We start from the raw sequence: 18,012 nt of genomic DNA, 5'->3' as shown, positions 1-18,012 counted from the left end.
CGATTTCAGTTCGCCAATTTTCTGTTTCGTAGGACGTAACTGTCGACTCGTTTCGGATGTAGAAAACGAGCTCTCGAGATCGTATCGTTAGAATCTGGTGCGTTGTCAACCAGTGTCCTTCCCGCGTAAGGAGAGCCAGGGTCGGGTGTCGATCGGTCCTTGGCGGCAATCGCTCCTCCCGGGCATCATCCCCCTTCGCCTCGGTACTCTTCAGCCCCTTCGAGCTGATTTGCATCACGGTTACGAGCTCGTTCGAGCTCGTGGTGGTTATATTACAGGCCGTGGCGAGAGGGAGACAGGGTATACGGATCGGGAATGGAAAAAGGGGGGACAGAGAGGGTGCCCTCTCGTGCGGCCGCGCTTCCACCCCCAAAACGGCTCGCAGGCTCGGACACTCATAACAATCATAACAACGGGATCTCCGCGGAGTAACTCACGGACCACCCTCCGCGCATTGGGGCCGCCCACAGCTACGCCCACGTTACCCTCTCCAGTTTGTACCAGCATTGGCTGGCGGGAGAGAATCCACGGTGGGTTGCTTTCCTTCCCTCGGGTGAACAGCGGGGCCACTACGCAGCCAGACTGCGGACCGTCAGGATTCAGGTCCAAGTTTTCGCGCCGAGCTCTGACCGCGCAACGTGCACACCACGCTGCCAGGCGACACGAGGACCCGACGAGCAGATCCAGCGGCAACGACCGACGTCGATCGATCACCCCCTCTGGATCGCTGCTATTAGACGGCGTTGGTGGTTCGCGTGCATCGATCGAAATCTGATTTCAACCAAGGAGGGATTCTACCACTGTGGACGATACGGCACGGAACGTCCTTCGTCCGCGCGACGAGGCGCGAGGCGTGAAGGACCTCGGGCGAGTACGAAGGAAGTTGGTGATTACGGTTGCCGGTGATCAGCGTAGTGCGCGCGTTTCGAGAGTGATCAGGGAATCAGAGCGTAGAGGTGCGTGCGCCGACCCCTTCAGTCGGCACGTGGACGCGCCGAAGAAAACGTGCATAGACTCACGCCGCTGTTCCATTCCTGACTGTATTATTTTAGTGAACGCTGCCGGCACGAGGTGACGTTTAAGTGAAATAAGTACGCGGCCCGTCTGACCGTTACGTGCACAAACCACTGTGCTCCGTGCGACCAGATGACTAGAGTGTATCGACATCGTAGATCGACCGTTCGGAGGGACAATCTTCTCTGACTGTGAATCGTGACTGTGTTCGTACACCGTTGAAGACGTACACTGTCGCGAGGGACCACGTGCGGGAGGCGTTAAAACGTGGCAGGTGCTACGGACAGGTGGTGGGCCCGTTTAATCGCACGGCAATAAACGTAAGACACTGCGCTGTAAGATTGATCAACGTGATTCGAGAAACCGACGAACGGTTCGCGCGCGTATGTGTCCCTACGTGTGTGTGCGGGAGTGTTCGCGCAATCAGAAGGAGCGCGCGTCGTTTCATCGTCGTACTAACGATTCGGCTTGGCGACACAGTAATAAGTGACAATACAAGGACTCGGACACTAATAAACTCCTAATTATCGCCGACGGTAATTACGACGCTGCACGTGACTACGGTTCTGTTCCTCGTCGAAGGAATTGCGCACGATAAGCATGCTGAACGCGCACACCGCTAACAAATAGAATAATTAAAATCGCATTAAAGGGAAGCTCGCCCGCGCGATTTCTGCTCATTCGTACACGCTATCTCGAAAGTGAACAAACACCGAGGCGACGTGGTTCCGAGTTACAAATCGACCAGTTCTTCCCGTTTAAACATCTCAAAGTGCTACGCGTTCGTAAAAAAAAAATTCGTTCGGATTCTCTCCTCATCCGTTCCGGGTGGTGAGGAACGATCCAGGAATCGAGCGAGCAATTAACTGTTTGCTTCTTAATCGCTCCTAATTACTCGCAATTACCCGGCGTAATTAAGTAGGCTGATGTCACCGGCAGTCAATGTATTTGTGAATCGTTTGTCCGTCGACGTCGTCGGTCCACCATCCGGACTGTTGCCCGTCGTCGCTGCCCGTTGGAAAATCGCGGAGGGACTGTGAGGAGATCGGCGGGAGGAAGGTGTCCGAAGAACGGGAAATATCGGTGGAATCGTTGTGAGGACACGGACGAAAGAATTGATCTGGACTGTGGCGAAATCGCGAACAGTTTACCCGGTTTCGGGCAGGTGGCATCGTGCTGAATAAGTAAAGGAACGAGTCGAGAGAACATACGTCAGGACGACGTCCCACGTACATCAGTCACAGGTCGCCTCTGGTGAGTGTCGAGCAGCGCACTTCATTTCATCCGTATTAAAAGAAGGGGGACGATGTTTGTAATTAGCTAGGTCGTCTAAATGCGACTCTTCGGCAATCGTAATCTACGTTGATATATTCTTACACGAATCGATTTATACGGATTGAAGCTCCGCCGTGTATCGCTGGATATAGATTAGTCTCGTAAAAGTTTCATGTCGTTTCGAAGAGCGTTCCTCTATTTTTGTTCGAGAGAAAAGAGGTTATTAAGAATGTTCCTCGCGCGAAAGAGTAACCAATTTTCTCAAGGAGATATCCTCGAGATCGGATTTCATCGCAACGAGTCTACTAGGAGAAACGGTAATTGCGGTAATTGCTTGATAGGTGAAAAAAAAAAAGGAACGTGGGGAATATGTTTCCATCAAAATTTCGGTGCGGTCGATACAACTGCGTATATTTATATCCGAGGCAATTGCAAGGCTCGCGAGCGATAATCGCTGCCCCGATAGCATGAAGTTAATCTCTGTAATTAAGAAAGTTACTCGGGGGCCCGGCCACGCGGGAATGTTGCCTAGCGAGAGATTGAAACCGGCGCGGCGCGCCGCGTTGGTTCGTTCCGTGCAGCTCCGTGCCCGAAGCACCGGTGATAATTCCCCGCGGCTACTTAGCTGTGTCCTAATAATTAGTGTGATAATTATGCGCGATCGCGTACGTGTTCGCGTCCGTTCTGACCTGAAAATGCTAATTGAAGGATCGGGACGGGTGCGCTTTCTTAACCTTGGCCGTTTCATGTCGCGTTCTCTAGTCAAACGTAAAAACAAAACCCGGTATGCAACTAACGGTTGCGGATGTTCCTGCATTTATAAGAAACAAATATAAGTTCATTGAGAGCTACATGTAGAGATGTCAGTATGAAATACTAGAAGTAGAATATAAATAGTAGAAGTAAAAAGTAGAAGTAAAAATCCTTATTTAAATATTTTATTAATCATAGTGTCCGCATGTTATACGTACAAGTTGTATAGAGTTATTTAAGTATTGCTGACATTCTTAACAATATTTTTTCTTATCAAATCATTAAATCGAGGGACATATATTCACTCTTTACAACGTGGACTTATAAAAGTATTTTTTTTATTGTACAATATTGTGCCCTCCCATTGGAAAACATCTTCCTTTTTCTAGTTCCAAAAAGTCGTGTAGACGGTGGAAAATGTAGCAGCGAAATTCTTAAATACGTGAAAAAGGTGAAAATGTTTGAAACGAAATTATTTGGTGTCTGAATCGTTGAAAAAAATAACGTTAAATTTTACTGTTCATAAATATACAATCTCATTAGACACGTGAGAGAAGCGAAAACAATGTTAAAAAAGTGTCATCGCGCCGGTATCATCGTGAAATTTTGAATGTTAAAGTTGCGCGGGGACGCAATCTCTTCAATTACATCGACTCGATGACTACCCCACCGCATCGGTCGACAACTACCCACAGCGGGTGAAAAAGCGGCCGGTGAACCGCGATGTTCTATCGAAATCATCGGGTAGAATGACCCCGCGGGTCGGTGGGTCGAGGCGGCGCGGTGTGCTGCCCCGGTACACGCGCGCAGCCAAGTGCGTGTCGAACACGCATGCACTCGTCATGAATCCAATTAACCAGGGCGCATACGCGTGCACAACAGATATTTTCGATGAAATGACACCGTCAGTGAGCCACGCCGGCCACTGTGCCACGCAGACCCCGGCTCCCGGATCATGTGATCGGAGAGGTAAACAGGAGCACGTGTTGCCGGCGTGACTACGAGAGAGTGACGCCCGCGGGGTTTGAGGGTGTACTGCGAGCGAGGAGGAGGGTCGGGCCGAAGGGGTTACGGAGCGGATGGAAAGGATGTCGAGGGTAGAATATCAGTGCGAACAACTTGCCAGGGAGGGTAGGAGAGAGTTCTTTACTTGCCGCCTCGGGACCATGGTGAGTCGCTGAAAGAGAGAGGGCGGTTAGAGAAAGAGGGTGAACGGCGAGGCGGGTGGCTTTGCTTGGCGAGGGTAGCGGGGCAGGAAAAGAGAAGGAAAGTGGCGGTTGATGGAGAGTCGAAGGCGGGAAATCCCAAAGGAGACACTCGGCCCGCAATATCGTTGGGATAGTCTTTCCGTTGTTATGGGATAGTTCTTATCTGTTCTTCTAGTATTCTTCTAGTACTTATATCATCGATTTATAGGTAGCTAGGAAATAATAGAATTTCTGTGATATCTGTCTTTTAATTTACTTAGCAAATCTTGAGAATTGGTATTGGTATCGTTTTGGAACCAGTCGGTAATTTATTTCTTTAATTCTAGAGAATTCAATATTGGTTGTCACTTATAATTACTTCTAAGAGTAGATACAAATAATTTCTTTTAAAAAAAGATTACCTAAAATTTCAGTATTAAAATGTGGAGCGAGAACACCATTATTTAGATAAGAAATGAATTTTGCAAATTTAACATTTAAAAGAATAACCGAATAAAACAGAAATCAAGTAGTCGGGCAAAAAGATTTCGTATTCTCGAAACAAAAGGGATCGCGTGGGTATGAATAAAACGTGCGGTCGGTGAGTAATGGAGGGAAACGCGGATATTGTCCGGGTCAAGAAAAGTAATCGATGCTTCCCCCTTCTTAAATCCTTGCACATTTCTCCTCGTTCCTCCGCGTTTATCCTCTGTCTCTGTTCTCCTTTTCCCTCCGCTCGTCAACTCCGGCTTCCAGCCCCATTCAGCTCCCTTTTAGCCGATTCAACCCCTGCCGACGATCCGACGCGCGATAACATTTCGCTCGACAACTTACCCACTTCCAGCTCCGCTTTGTAGCCTTGCTCTCTATTTTCCATCCGGCGCCCTCCATCGATTATCGACTCACGAATCACCGCTAAGCAAGTTACTATTGCCATGCCGCTGCGCTGTTTTCGAGCGTCAAATGCGAATCGAGTGTTTCCTTCCCAGTCTTGTACAGTTACGTGTTCCGACGCGATATCGCGTATTAATCGTTGACACGTCGTCCCTGCTTGTATTCGATTAAGCAACGTTCTTCCGTTCGAAGCCAGTTGTCCTGTTCCTTGTTTTCCCTGTTTTACGACATACTCCTTTCTCTCGTCTGCTTTCGCTTCAGATGTTTTCTTCAATTGTTAGAAAGTTATTTACCTAATAATTCTACCTGCCTTCTTTAATACATTTATTTTGAAGAATTGTATTTTTATTTAGGATAATCATTTTGCGTGCGATGGAAGTCCTTCTTTACTAGAATTAATTTTTGCTTTTTAATCTAGATGCAATCAATAGATTCTCTTGATTCATTAATGCACACGGAGTAAACGTAATAAGCACGTTTTTGCCAAGTGGCCCTTTAAATTGTAGAATCGAAAGGGTAGGGGATAAGTATTTAGAATAGATAAGAAGCGACGGACCCTTTTCAGTTCGAACTCTCTTTCTTCTCTTTGAAGACAAATCCCCGTGCGCACGAAATTGGTCGACGCGAGGCGACGCGACGTGACACCCCATAGCGTGAGGCAGTGCGTGCGGTGTCATTAATTCTAATAATTCATAAAGAAGCACGCACGTGCGTAACGGGGCGTACCGTGCTCGTTGCGTCGAAGGGACAGAATCGATGCTATGGCACGAGTGTTTTTGTACGCTCTATGCTCGTAATAGACCTAATTTGCGTGTAAAAGCCACTGCCAAAGATTTCCCTGCCTCGTTGCCCTATTGAGGACTTCTTCTCGCGCCCGCCGGAAGGGTCCCGTGAAGAATTTAAATTCGTCGAAGAATGGTGTCCGATGTTCCGCCCATATTTTACACCACCCCCTTTCTATCTATTAAGGCTGTGCGATGCTTGATTTATGTCCCTCGAGTTTGTCGCCATCTAATTTCAATGCTTTATTGGTCACTCGTATTAAACGTTGTCGATCAATTCGTTTTCTAATTGTCGTTTCATACATGATATCTCGTATCGGAAACTAACTGTATAAGTCTATCTGGCCGTTGAAAAAAATATTAATCTAATAATTAATAAGAGTATATTATTTCTAAATCTAAAGATTGCGCTGGTACAAGAATTGGAAATGAAAATAATTAGGCTTATAGAGTGTAGGATAAAGTCTGGATTGACTTGTTCACGATCAAGCGAGGGATAGGGTTACTTCGCGTGATAAATTTGCCCATTTTCCGGTTCGATCGAGCGTACACTTTTTTAGCGAAACGGTTAATCCGGTTGAAGCCGAGCGAAAAGGAGAGAGGGGTCCGATGAACCGAACGGCAGCTCGTCTTTGGGCCAGATGTTAATTCGAACGACTCAGCGTGAGCCGCGAAGGCGGTTTAGTACGTAAATACATCTTCAGCAGGGGGTACCATTATAATGGGCATGTGCGGTTAAAGTTCTATTTGTGGTAATTCGGAGTTTAATGCACTCACGCTCTGATTTAGCCGGCAGGCTGACATTTTTTTTGTCCGCCACAACCCCAACGACGCTGGCGCCGTAAAACATGAAATATTCTTCCTGCGCCTCCTCTGAATGCACGGCCCGCGGCCGCGTATGCACGCGTGTACAGGCGTACCGTAATGTGTACGTACAACCGTGTATCGTATCATATTTTCCGTCTTCTGTGCCAAAAATTTAACGCCACATTATGCCACCTCGCGCTCGTCGCCCCTTCGCTCTCGGATTATTTTCGCTTAAATCACCGTCGCGCCGGAACTCTCGGAAACAGGCGCGCTGCTTTTTAGTCACCGTTCGTGTTCGTTTCACGGTTTCAAAGACCGAAATTAGCGTTTGTAATTAAATATCGTACACAAGACGCGATCATCTTTATTTATGTAGAATCAATTGACGAATCAAAGAGATGTGACATTCATTTTAAGGTTGTATGTGTATGTAAAATCTCCTACAAATGTTCAAAAAATATAAGAAAAAACTGTGACCAGTATTGGAAGCGATAAACTTTTGGGAGAAATGATATTTGCAGAGAAGTAAGGTTTATTAAATTGATTGACGTGCTCTTTTAAGTCACAAAGAATCTTTAGAGCATGATTTCTAATGTTCTAATTTGGTACTTTTTGGCAGGATCGAACATGACTTGCAACTGTCTACATTGTCTACACGTCCTATTCTTACTTTTATGTTAACAATTATACTAAATCACAAAATTCTCTTTTTCATAAATGAAATGAAAATTTTGCCATTCAATATAAGCATCCAAGATGTAATAACTATCTTAATAGCCTCGCAAAATTTCTGCAATTTCTGTAATTTTTCACAGTGTTTTATTAACGTAATATCTAATATATCTATAAAATGTCAATGATTTGTCATTGTTTTTATGTAATGCCTTATACAACTTTCATCTCTGTTACTTGATTCGCGTTTAATATAAATATATCACGTCTGTATAGGTTCATTGATTGTATTAGGTACGTTCATATGTATATTACGTCATCTGTCATTTGCGCGTTTTCGTTTATAAATAAGTATTTGCAGTTTGGTAATCGGCAGATGTCCGCATGTCGTGTCACCCTGTTCCTGTCACCCAGGAATCCGGCAGATCTTGGCGCACGGCCGTCGTTTCAGATCCGATCGGATCCTCGGATTCGTACGGAGAATCGTACGCGATCGAAGATCTGCGTTGCGTTTACGCCTCCCGCACGTTCGCGTCCACCTACGCTCGTTGTGTATCCTCATTGAGGCGTTCGCATAGTCGTATTAACGGGAGGTGCTGGCCGGTGCAGTGTTCGATTTAATCCTTGCGTTTCGTGACTCGGGACAAAGCCCCTCGGATTTCTGACGGAATGGTATCGCACGGAACGACCATTACCTCGGACGGCACTTAGCCGGCGTGCTTACCTGCGCGCGTTAAAGATTAGCTCGAATCATTCGATATCTTGGACCGAGGCCTCGAATCAGAGGAATTCTTGTTCTGTAACACGGTGTACCCGATCTGCCCAGAATCCGGTTCAGCGTAAGGTGCGTGCGAGCGATGATGATATGTATAAGGAACGGGATCCTTTCATCGCGGCGCGACGTGGCGCGGCTTTGAGGCTACCGAGAGGGCAATCGAGGGTTCGAGGGGTTAAACGGGCCGAGTCGGTGAAAGCAATGAAAAGGTTGAAGTTTAGGGCACCGGCTGTGTAAAGTTTCGTAGCCCCATAGCGGAGGTTTGAGTTTGTCGAGTGGCATGTGCAAAGGGGTGTGACTCTTACAGAAGTGATAGCGTTTTAAATCTTTTTCGGTTGATTCCCGAGTACTATCTACGACTTATAGTCATGGAACTGCAAAGGTGTTGAGGATTGTTTGTATCCCAACATCATCGGCTACTCAATATTACCTCGTCGCGTAGCACCGAGGTTCAGACAAACCAGACTATTGCCTCAACAGATTTTATAATTACACATTTTGAACCTTTTTTTACTCCCTTAGTAGATTATTGGGGTAAAATCCTGAAATTGATTTTTAGGTATTTGTATGGCTAATGAAAATCAAACCTATAACTCATCAAACATGAAAAATATTGAGGAATACATAAAATCATATTTCACCCGAATTTTGTAAAATCTGCAAATTGGTTTTTAAAAGAGTTGATTACCTACTATTTTGGAATAAAAATCTCTTGAATACCTCATCGCGTTAGGGAAATATTGGTAGAAACATAATAACACATTTTCACTCTTTCTCGACCTCATAATTATTCAGAAGAATGTTGGGTTTTGGCTAACAGACAAACAAACGCTTTCTCTTTAGGTAACAGTGAGATTAACGAAAGGAATTGAGTTCTAGTTTAGACTATTTGTCTTAAATAAAGAATAATGTAGGCATGTGAATTTCGCAGAAACGGAAAGGAGAAGTCTCACCATAATCGGCTATTGTCACGCTCAGTCCCAACGAATTCAATTTCAAAGAATCACTTTGTACGCAGCGAGACGCGTTTCCTGCTCCCCCCTTGCACCACTCTCTTTAGCATTATGAGCACGAGCAGGCGCCACAAAGCTACGATTATGCGTTGCCATTAGACCGGTCGATTGATTACGGGATCGTGAAAAAAAAAGAAGGAAAGCAAGGACAATGTCGCGATGGGCGGTTGCCAACTGGTCCCGCTGGGATCATTTTATTGGCCGTGCTTCAAGTAGGAGGGTTACTGGCTTCTTACTTCTTACGCGTTCTCTTTCTCTCTCCTGCGCCTTCTCTTTTCGACCCCTAACTGACGGCCTTGTGCCATCGTTCTCTGATTCGAACCCCTTTTGGTCCAGGTCTACGTATGTACATTAGCATAGCTCAAACGTCACGACGAATTTTGTTTGCGTCGATCAATTCAATCTCTTGCTATTAATAATATATAAATATATAATAATTAATATGTAATAATTCTTCAACTTATATTAACAAATATGTAATAATTCTTCAACTTATATTTGATACGCTCAAAACGTGCTAAACAAAGGATTCAAAGGCAGTCTCTAAACATTTCTGCCTCTCGGTATCTAAATTTTCTTTAATAAATTATAAATTTATCATTGGAGACGTAGAGAGGAAAGACGTCCATTTGTAATCTTCAATTATACAATCGAATTTGGTGCTGGAAGACATAGACGCATGGTGAAATATCTTTGATAAATCTATCGAGAAAATCGACTACTCTCCAACGCGGCCGTCTACGAAGGAGCCGGTATTTCGCGGCGTGCATTTCGGCCATATGGTGATTATCCGCAGTTATTTATAGTGATCGTGGCAGAGGCGCGTTCCGAGCGCGGCTCGTGGAAACGGAACGCGTTTTTGCGGCGAATTGGACCGAGCCTAAAATTCTACGAGCGCGGCGAACGGTTTAACGCCGTAGATCGGTCTCATAAATCGAGGCCCCGGTCTTTGGGGCGGTGTACCTACACGCACCTCTGCTCCGGTGCAACGCCTGGAGCCACGAACCGCGAAGTGCAACGGAGAAACAGAGACGCGTACGCGAGTTGGTAGGGGAAAGACGGAACGTAGGCAAGTTAGAGTCTAGCAGACTCTAGCTAGAGTGTAGCGGCTAACTGCCGGCCAGGCCAGAGGCGCACGGTTGTTTCTAAACCCGCCTTATCTACTAGCCCCTATAATAAGCTGCGATCCGAGACCGTATATCCCCAGCCAACCACGTATACGTACACACCCGTGTACACATGTACATCTAGATGGCTGAGGAAGAAGCCAGTCGAGCGTGTAGAACGTTCTCTAAGTGTGCACGTAGACGAAGAGAGCGTCGGACAGTCCAGAAGGAAGGAGCTGCCCGCAATTCCCGATGTTGTAGGCCACGGAGCGCTTGCAATTACAAGCTGGTCAACATATAATTATCCCCAATGACCATAAATTACCGGATTTTTATGCGCAACATTCTTAATTACCCTTTGAATTAACATCAATCAACCCCCTTAATTGTACGCTGCTGCTGCCGGCGTCGGTGACGTTGCCGTCTCTCTTTATCCTCCGCTCTTCTGGTCATCTTCCTCTGTCTGCTCCACCTCCTTCTTCTGCTTGTTGGTTACTTTTTACTCTTCTTTGTTCAAGCCCTCTCCCATAAGTACAATAATAATGCGAAAACGTGATAGGTAGAATCCAGGAACGAATTGACAGTTGCAGGTGAAAGGGGGCGAAAAGGGAAAGACACGACGAAATCGCTCACCCCGCCTTGTAGGGGGAGTGCTTTTTTTTCACCGCTTAAACATCTCTGATCGTTGAATAGGAGAACGAAGGTGGGAGGGAGGGAGATTTGCGATGGTTTTCTGACGGCTCGTCGCATAATGCACGCGTTTTAATTGGCTCCGTAGACACTCGACCGATTCTCGTATCAATGGCACCGATGTTTTAATTGCGTATTCGATTACGCGGACTTTCACCGTCGCTGATCCCGTCAGCAATTATCGCTCGAGGAGTCGTGCTAGGATGCACCCGGTGAAAGCGTACCTACCTGCTGCCCAATCGAGAAAATCGTGGCTATCCTTTTCCTGAGAAAATTGTCCGATCCGTGATCGACTTCCGTTTTCTGAATGGACACATTCTGTAATCGCATTTGAAGAATCCGATCAACCTTACAAAATGTTATTCACTATATTACAATGAGTAAATTAGTCTGACGTGCTGCATAAAAATTGTTTGTCTTCCTTTTAATGAGAGCAGAAAATCACATAGTAAAATCATATCTATTTTATTAATTCATATCAGAAGCAAGAGGATTCAATTTTATTCCACACCCAAAACGAAATGAGAAGTAAAAATAGAAATGTAAGAAGTTGTGTAGAGTTGTAATTGTTCTCTCATTCTGCGACTATTCTCCTTTTCGTTTCATATATCATACGATCGAGGGAGCAATGGCGATACACTAATGAAACCGCGCTCTCATTAAACCATCCAAATCGACGATACTAATTGGCCTAGCTTTCGGAATAGCCAGCATTATACATACCTCAGGATGCGTTATAATAATCGTTGCGGACGAATTCGAAGTCCGGGATCGGACAGCTGGTGGTTAAAGCGCCTAGTAATTTTACGGACGCAACCCTGCAGCGATTAATACGATTCCAGTGGAAATTAACGACCGCAAACGGAAAAAAGAGAGGCTCGTTCGTGGCTTGACTGACCGCGCGATCGTTGACAAGCGATTCTTCGAGGAACGAGGGGATTGCTTAACAACGTTGAGCAACATACTTTGCTTCAAACTTCATTTTCTAATAACGAGGCAAGAGATTACAGTGATTTTACTCATGACAACAAGTAGGACTGTAACAATCTTGGAATTAAATGTTTTATGTTCTGTTTGCGCCAGACGATTTAGATATTCAATTTGACTAGACAAATGGAAGATGTTCAATGTTTGAATAGGGAATTCGGTAGCTGTCAGTTGTTACGATTTTCGTTTCTTATGGAGCTTCTATCTTCACGGTAGGACGACACAGAATGGACCTTTATTGCGTTGTTCACAGCGCGACGTTGTCGACGATGATTTTTTTTAAAAACCACCGCCGAGAAATATTTACACGGTGCTGCCATTATAAAACGCCTTTTATGAGAAACAAAGTAGCTGGCAGGCACAAGCTGCGCCCTTTGACAATAATTTGTCCAGAATAACCGGCTCCCTACCGTCGCTCCTCTCCTTTCCTCTGGTCTCGTTCTCTCTCTTTCCATTTTTCCCTTCTAGCCCGCTTCCGCTTGATCATCCATCCAGCCGTTCGTCATAGGCTCATGGCTTTTAAAAAAGTAAAGCGCTGGACTCGGGCCAGCGCAAAAATAGAAGCAGATGTTGTTAGTTGCGTTCAGCAAGTACAGGGCCAAACCGCTGCGCGCAGCTTCGACTTCGGTTTCGACTACAACGATCACGACGGATCCCGCGAGTTTTTGCCTTCGGGGACAGGTCGAGAAAAGGAAGAACAAAGTGGAAGAGGGAAGGAGAGGTAGATCCAAGCTTACCTCTTTGGCCCCGTTTGATTAAAGCAGCGGTTTGATTTCGTTGCCCTTGAATTCTTATTAACGGACCTGTTAGATAAAAATAATTATCCAAATAAATGTGGGATGTCGGTGGACGGCGCAGCGTATTATTTCATTCTCGCGAGCCATCGTTCTGGTTCTCCTCTGTCTTCTTCTTCGCTCTCGCCCGTTCCCGATGCAATCGACCAAATGTTTTTGCTTTGAAGTTGGAAGATAAACGGGGGAACCTCCTTCTAATTTCCACTCTGCATTCTTAACAGCTGCGCGCAGCACTTTCTGATACGGATGGCAACGGGAGTCCCGCGTTTAATTAGTATTGTGTTTATGCGTGTCGTCCTACGTCCTTTCCCCTTTTCTACAATTTCGACGCGCGGCCGATCGTTCCGACGTCTTTTTATTCGTGATTTCGAACTAAGTATAGTGCAACGTTAGTATGTTTCATTGAATGTTATTAAAAGTGACCTAATCGTTAGTAAATATAAATAACTCGGCAAAAATATTTTCGTGCTTAGAATATAAATCGACATGACGCAGAAGACAAATGGGACTTACGCTACTTCATAATTTATATAACGTCTAATTGATACATTATTAAACTGGTCGTGAGTATTAAGAAACGAAAATGTGAAACGTATGTAAACGGGTTTCTGTGCGAGTTTTCCAATATATGTATTTTACCATTGGAAATAAGATTAAAATATTATTCAATAAGCCTTTTACAAATGACAGGGTGATAAGGTAAAATACGAAGCACATTTTAAAGGATACGTTTTTAGCATATTAAATGAATAAAGTATCTTGTTCAACATTCTCTTGTACGATCCATCAAAGTAGCTTTACATCCCTAATAACATGTCTTTTCATGACTGTTCATAAATTAATCTTGCAATATAAAAACAATGCGTATTCATTTTGTTAATTTTGTTGTTATCTGTTCATTAAAGAATTATGTAATACATTACTCATCGATATAGTCTATTGATAGCTGGAGAAGTTATCCAAAGTTTCACTTATTACAGTAACAAATCCTACACGCTCTATATAGGGGCAAACTTTCATTTAACATATTAATTCTATAATTGTGTTATACATTTCGCCTGTCATCGTATATCGAGGCGCACAAATGATATTCCCGGCATTATGGGATTGCCAACGGGACGGCACGGCACGGGATGGATCGAGGAAGGGAGAGGGGGATGAACCGGGACTGGGCGATTTCAACTATTAGATCGGTCCTCAGAGAGTTTTGGTCGATTTGCAGATTACGAGTCCCCGGGATGCAAGGCTGACATGGCAGAGGGTTCAGCCGAGGAGGAACAGAGCAGTACCGCTGCGCCCGCTTCCCCGCCAGCTGATCTTCGCACTCTGAACACCCAATTGTCGCCGCCTTATCACCACCAGTCCCATCTCCAGCCTCGTCTTCAGCATCTGCAGCATCCCAACATGTTGGCGACCGCGGTGCCGCCTAGGCACAGCCACAGCATGCTGTCTGATCAGGTGAAAACGGAAGCTGAGTTGGACGCGCCATGCGATGTGCCATTGAATCTGAAGAGCGAGGTAAGTCCTCAATATCTATCTCTCTCTCGCTTTATCTGGGCTACTATATGGTATGCACTACGTGTTGCTGTACAAATTAATGTGACGTGATCGATTATCGAAATCATTCTACCAAGCGAGAGCACCCGATTCGTGAATCACACGCGGTGTTAGCTAAAATTAGATCGAATGATTGAGGCGCGGGTTTTCGACGCTCGCCTATGTGGAAACCGTTCGATGAGCGGTTCTGGATTTCTGGAGAAACTTTTTGTTGACATCCCGAGTTGATTAATCGCGGATCTCATTGCTGGAGGGAAGCTACAATCAGAGTGATAATTCAGTGAAATTTAGGGTTTCAGAGTTCTGTCCCGGGAATACTTATAATAATTAGGGGTTATCGAGCAGAGGTTTCGAGTGTGATTTATATCGCTGTGATTACATGATTATATAATCTCGAAACATTATTCCTAGAATTTTCAGTCAGAAGTTAACAATTTCAGAACTCGCGATTTGGAATTCAAATTAAGAATATGAAATTAAGGATCGTGATATATAACGGTGTGGATTATACATACATATAGATTAATAAACTTGATTAAGTTCAGTATGTAAAATAAAATCATCGTTTAGTTATGGTTTGTTTAAGGAATTCTGAGTTTGACAGTTTTAAATTTCTGAATCGGATTTATTTCGATTAGAAGTGAGTAGACTTTCTGTGTAGTATTCCCGGGCTTATATTGCCCTAAATAAGACAGTCCCTATGTCAAAACGATCGTTGTTAGTAACGGTTTAGTGTGTCAATGACAGCCAATTGTCTGCTTAAGTAGCCGCCGCGCCGCGTCTCAACCTAAATCGGCCAATGGTCTCTCTGACCTGTATACGATTAACGTACAAAACAAAGCGTATCGAACGACTTCCATGTGGACTACGCACGAGGTCAATGCACCAAATGATCTTTCCTTCGGAAAGATTGCTCAACTGCGTGATTATTACTGTCACAACGTATATCTATTTAAATTAAACCGTATCCTCTAAAGGAATGCACTTACACATTTATAGCGTCGCAGGAATGTGAATTATAGATCATAGGAGTCTCACCAAACGGTACACAGAGACAATCTCATTTTTATAATACTTCATTAATCAATTATGTAAATTTACTGATACACAGACTGAAATTTTTAAAATATACTCGTAATCTTGCACTCTGAATTGACAAGAACAATTTAAGCGTGAGAAGGGGAACACGACTTCCACGATTTTTCCTAATTGGTTACGCAATCGGGCAAAGCCGTTGATCGCGCGGCTCGATGTTTCGACTAGTCTCCGTGTGATAGATCACGCGATTTTAGCCAAAGCTACATACTTTCTACGTCTGGTATCAGCGTTCGTTCGAGAGAAAAAGACAAAGGCGTTATCAAGCGGCGTTGCACGTAAACCGAGCGCCAATCTAATCTCCATACATGGCAGGGACCACGAGCATTCGAGCGTTACGTCGGGCTGGCTCGCGTTATTACCAGAAAACCGTCAGGAAAGGTTGCTCCCGTTAGCGATATCGTTCCGGCCGTGGGAAAATCGTAACGGATATTATAGAATGTCAAAGTTTGTAACGAGGCTACCGCGGCATACCACGGCGCGCGACTTCTCTATGCGCGTAATACACGACATTTGCCTAAGTAGGTATGTAACCATTGGAAAGACTTCCGCGTTCCACGGTACGTACGGAGTAAAGTCTAGCCGCGAGTTTCCAAGCCCGCCCCTCCATCGGTACGGCTGCGTCGATCATTTATCAGGCTGTAATCTGTATTAGAAGATCAACACGCGGCCCCGCGATCACAATCTCTCCTCGTTAACCGACTTCTCGCTCGGGGATCTTGTTTAATCTTATTTACCGGCGGATCGCGTAATTGTTTATTATAATTCGCGTAAGGGGCGTAGGGGGAAAAAGCGGGTGGGTCGCCGGCTCGGGTAAATTGTATACGCGCATACGTACGTGTGGGTAGCGTTGCATGATCACGAACTACTGCGCTAGATGTTATTTTGGCCTACGTGGAACGAAGTTGCGTGCAACGCGCGAAATTAGTATTTATGGGAAGTCCGTTAACGAGCCGTTTTGTTCGAATCGTGGGCGAGGAATTACTTGGCAGCTTGATTTTCAGAAGAAGCCTGCGGTGTAATTTGTATTTATGACTAAATTCGAATCGGCTTGACGCTAAAATTAGTTTGGATCTTGCGCCAACTTCCGTGAAACAATCGTTCCGTTTCGATATCGAAACAGTCTTCCGCGTTAACGCGGTCAATGTGATATTGGAAAGGTTGCTCCCGTTAGCGATATCGTTCCGGCCGTGGGAAAATCGTAACGGATATTATAGAATGTCAAAGTTTGTAACGAGGCTACCGCGGCATACCACGGCGCGCGACTTCTCTATGCGCGTAATACACGACATTTGCCTAAGTAGGTATGTAACCATTGGAAAGACTTCCGCGTTCCACGGTACGTACGGAGTAAAGTCTAGCCGCGAGTTTCCAAGCCCGCCCCTCCATCGGTACGGCTGCGTCGATCATTTATCAGGCTGTAATCTGTATTAGAAGATCAACACGCGGCCCCGCGATCACAATCTCTCCTCGTTAACCGACTTCTCGCTCGGGGATCTTGTTTAATCTTATTTACCGGCGGATCGCGTAATTGTTTATTATAATTCGCGTAAGGGGCGTAGGGGGAAAAAGCGGGTGGGTCGCCGGCTCGGGTAAATTGTATACGCGCATACGTACGTGTGGGTAGCGTTGCATGATCACGAACTACTGCGCTAGATGTTATTTTGGCCTACGTGGAACGAAGTTGCGTGCAACGCGCGAAATTAGTATTTATGGGAAGTCCGTTAACGAGCCGTTTTGTTCGAATCGTGGGCGAGGAATTACTTGGCAGCTTGATTTTCAGAAGAAGCCTGCGGTGTAATTTGTATTTATGACTAAATTCGAATCGGCTTGACGCTAAAATTAGTTTGGATCTTGCGCCAACTTCCGTGAAACAATCGTTCCGTTTCGATATCGAAACAGTCTTCCGCGTTAACGCGGTCAATGTGATATTATTCTTGTATGACTGTTGAATTCTCTTAAAAATCTGATTTACAAATTACCAAATTAATATGAGATCAATATTGTGAACTTGAAATTGTTCATTGACCAATTTTAAATTACTAAATAAGATAAAGAACATGCAAGACACGCTGAATAACGTCTAAGTAAATCAATACATAATTCTACGTATTAAGTATGAAAAAAGACAACTTTATCTCCTATAAAACAGTAAGAACCGTGTGTCTCTGTTGTAAAAGATCGACATTGGTGCCACACCGATGTAATTCTAATCGTGGTCGCATTCACGCGGGGTGTATTATTAAAGTTCGACAAAAGAGCGCTTCTTTTTCCGCGGGCAGCCGTAGCCGGTTGATTCGCGACATCATAGAGAGCTGGACAATTCGTCCGTTCCACAATGCACAACAATGATGCCAATTAGCCAACAAAAGAGAATAATAGTATACTAGAGAAGAGAGGAGAGCGAGGAGAGGCAGACGCGGAGGCAGCGAGCCTCGAGACTAGAGTCTCGAAAACAGCAGTCTCATCCGTTCGTTCTCGCTGTCCCTGGTTCATCCATTACACTATTATCCCCTCGACAAACATCCAGGATCCATCCGTGGACACTCTCCACGTATGGACTTAATGCCTGGCTCGCTTCGGCTCCGCTCGGCTCGGCTTCGGTGTCTGA

General features: G+C 45.0%; 1 protein-coding gene across 3 annotated transcripts in view; it reads left to right on the top strand.

The window, feature by feature from the left end:
• The first annotated feature begins 543 nt into the window (after positions 1–543).
• pdm3 (POU-domain protein pdm3) overlaps positions 544–18,012 on the top strand; it is a 178,567-nt gene continuing 161,098 nt past the window's right edge. For 2 of the 3 annotated variants that reach the window (XM_026812038.1, XM_018021441.2), the window contains exons 1-2: positions 545–2,268; positions 13,972–14,267. In XM_026812038.1, coding sequence (XP_026667839.1) covers positions 14,001–14,267 — 267 coding nt within the window. In that variant the 5' untranslated portion in view covers positions 545–2,268; positions 13,972–14,000. Of the gene's footprint in view, positions 2,269–13,971; positions 14,268–18,012 lie in introns of all 3 variants that reach the window. The other variant, XM_026812039.1, reaches the window with a different exon arrangement.

This window comes from Ceratina calcarata, unplaced genomic scaffold (genome assembly GCF_001652005.2).
Source record: "Ceratina calcarata isolate Rehan_Ccalc_2016 unplaced genomic scaffold, ASM165200v1 scaffold253, whole genome shotgun sequence".
Lineage (NCBI taxonomy): Eukaryota > Metazoa > Arthropoda > Insecta > Hymenoptera > Apidae > Ceratina > Ceratina calcarata.
This window is presented reverse-complemented; position numbering and strand designations above follow the sequence as displayed.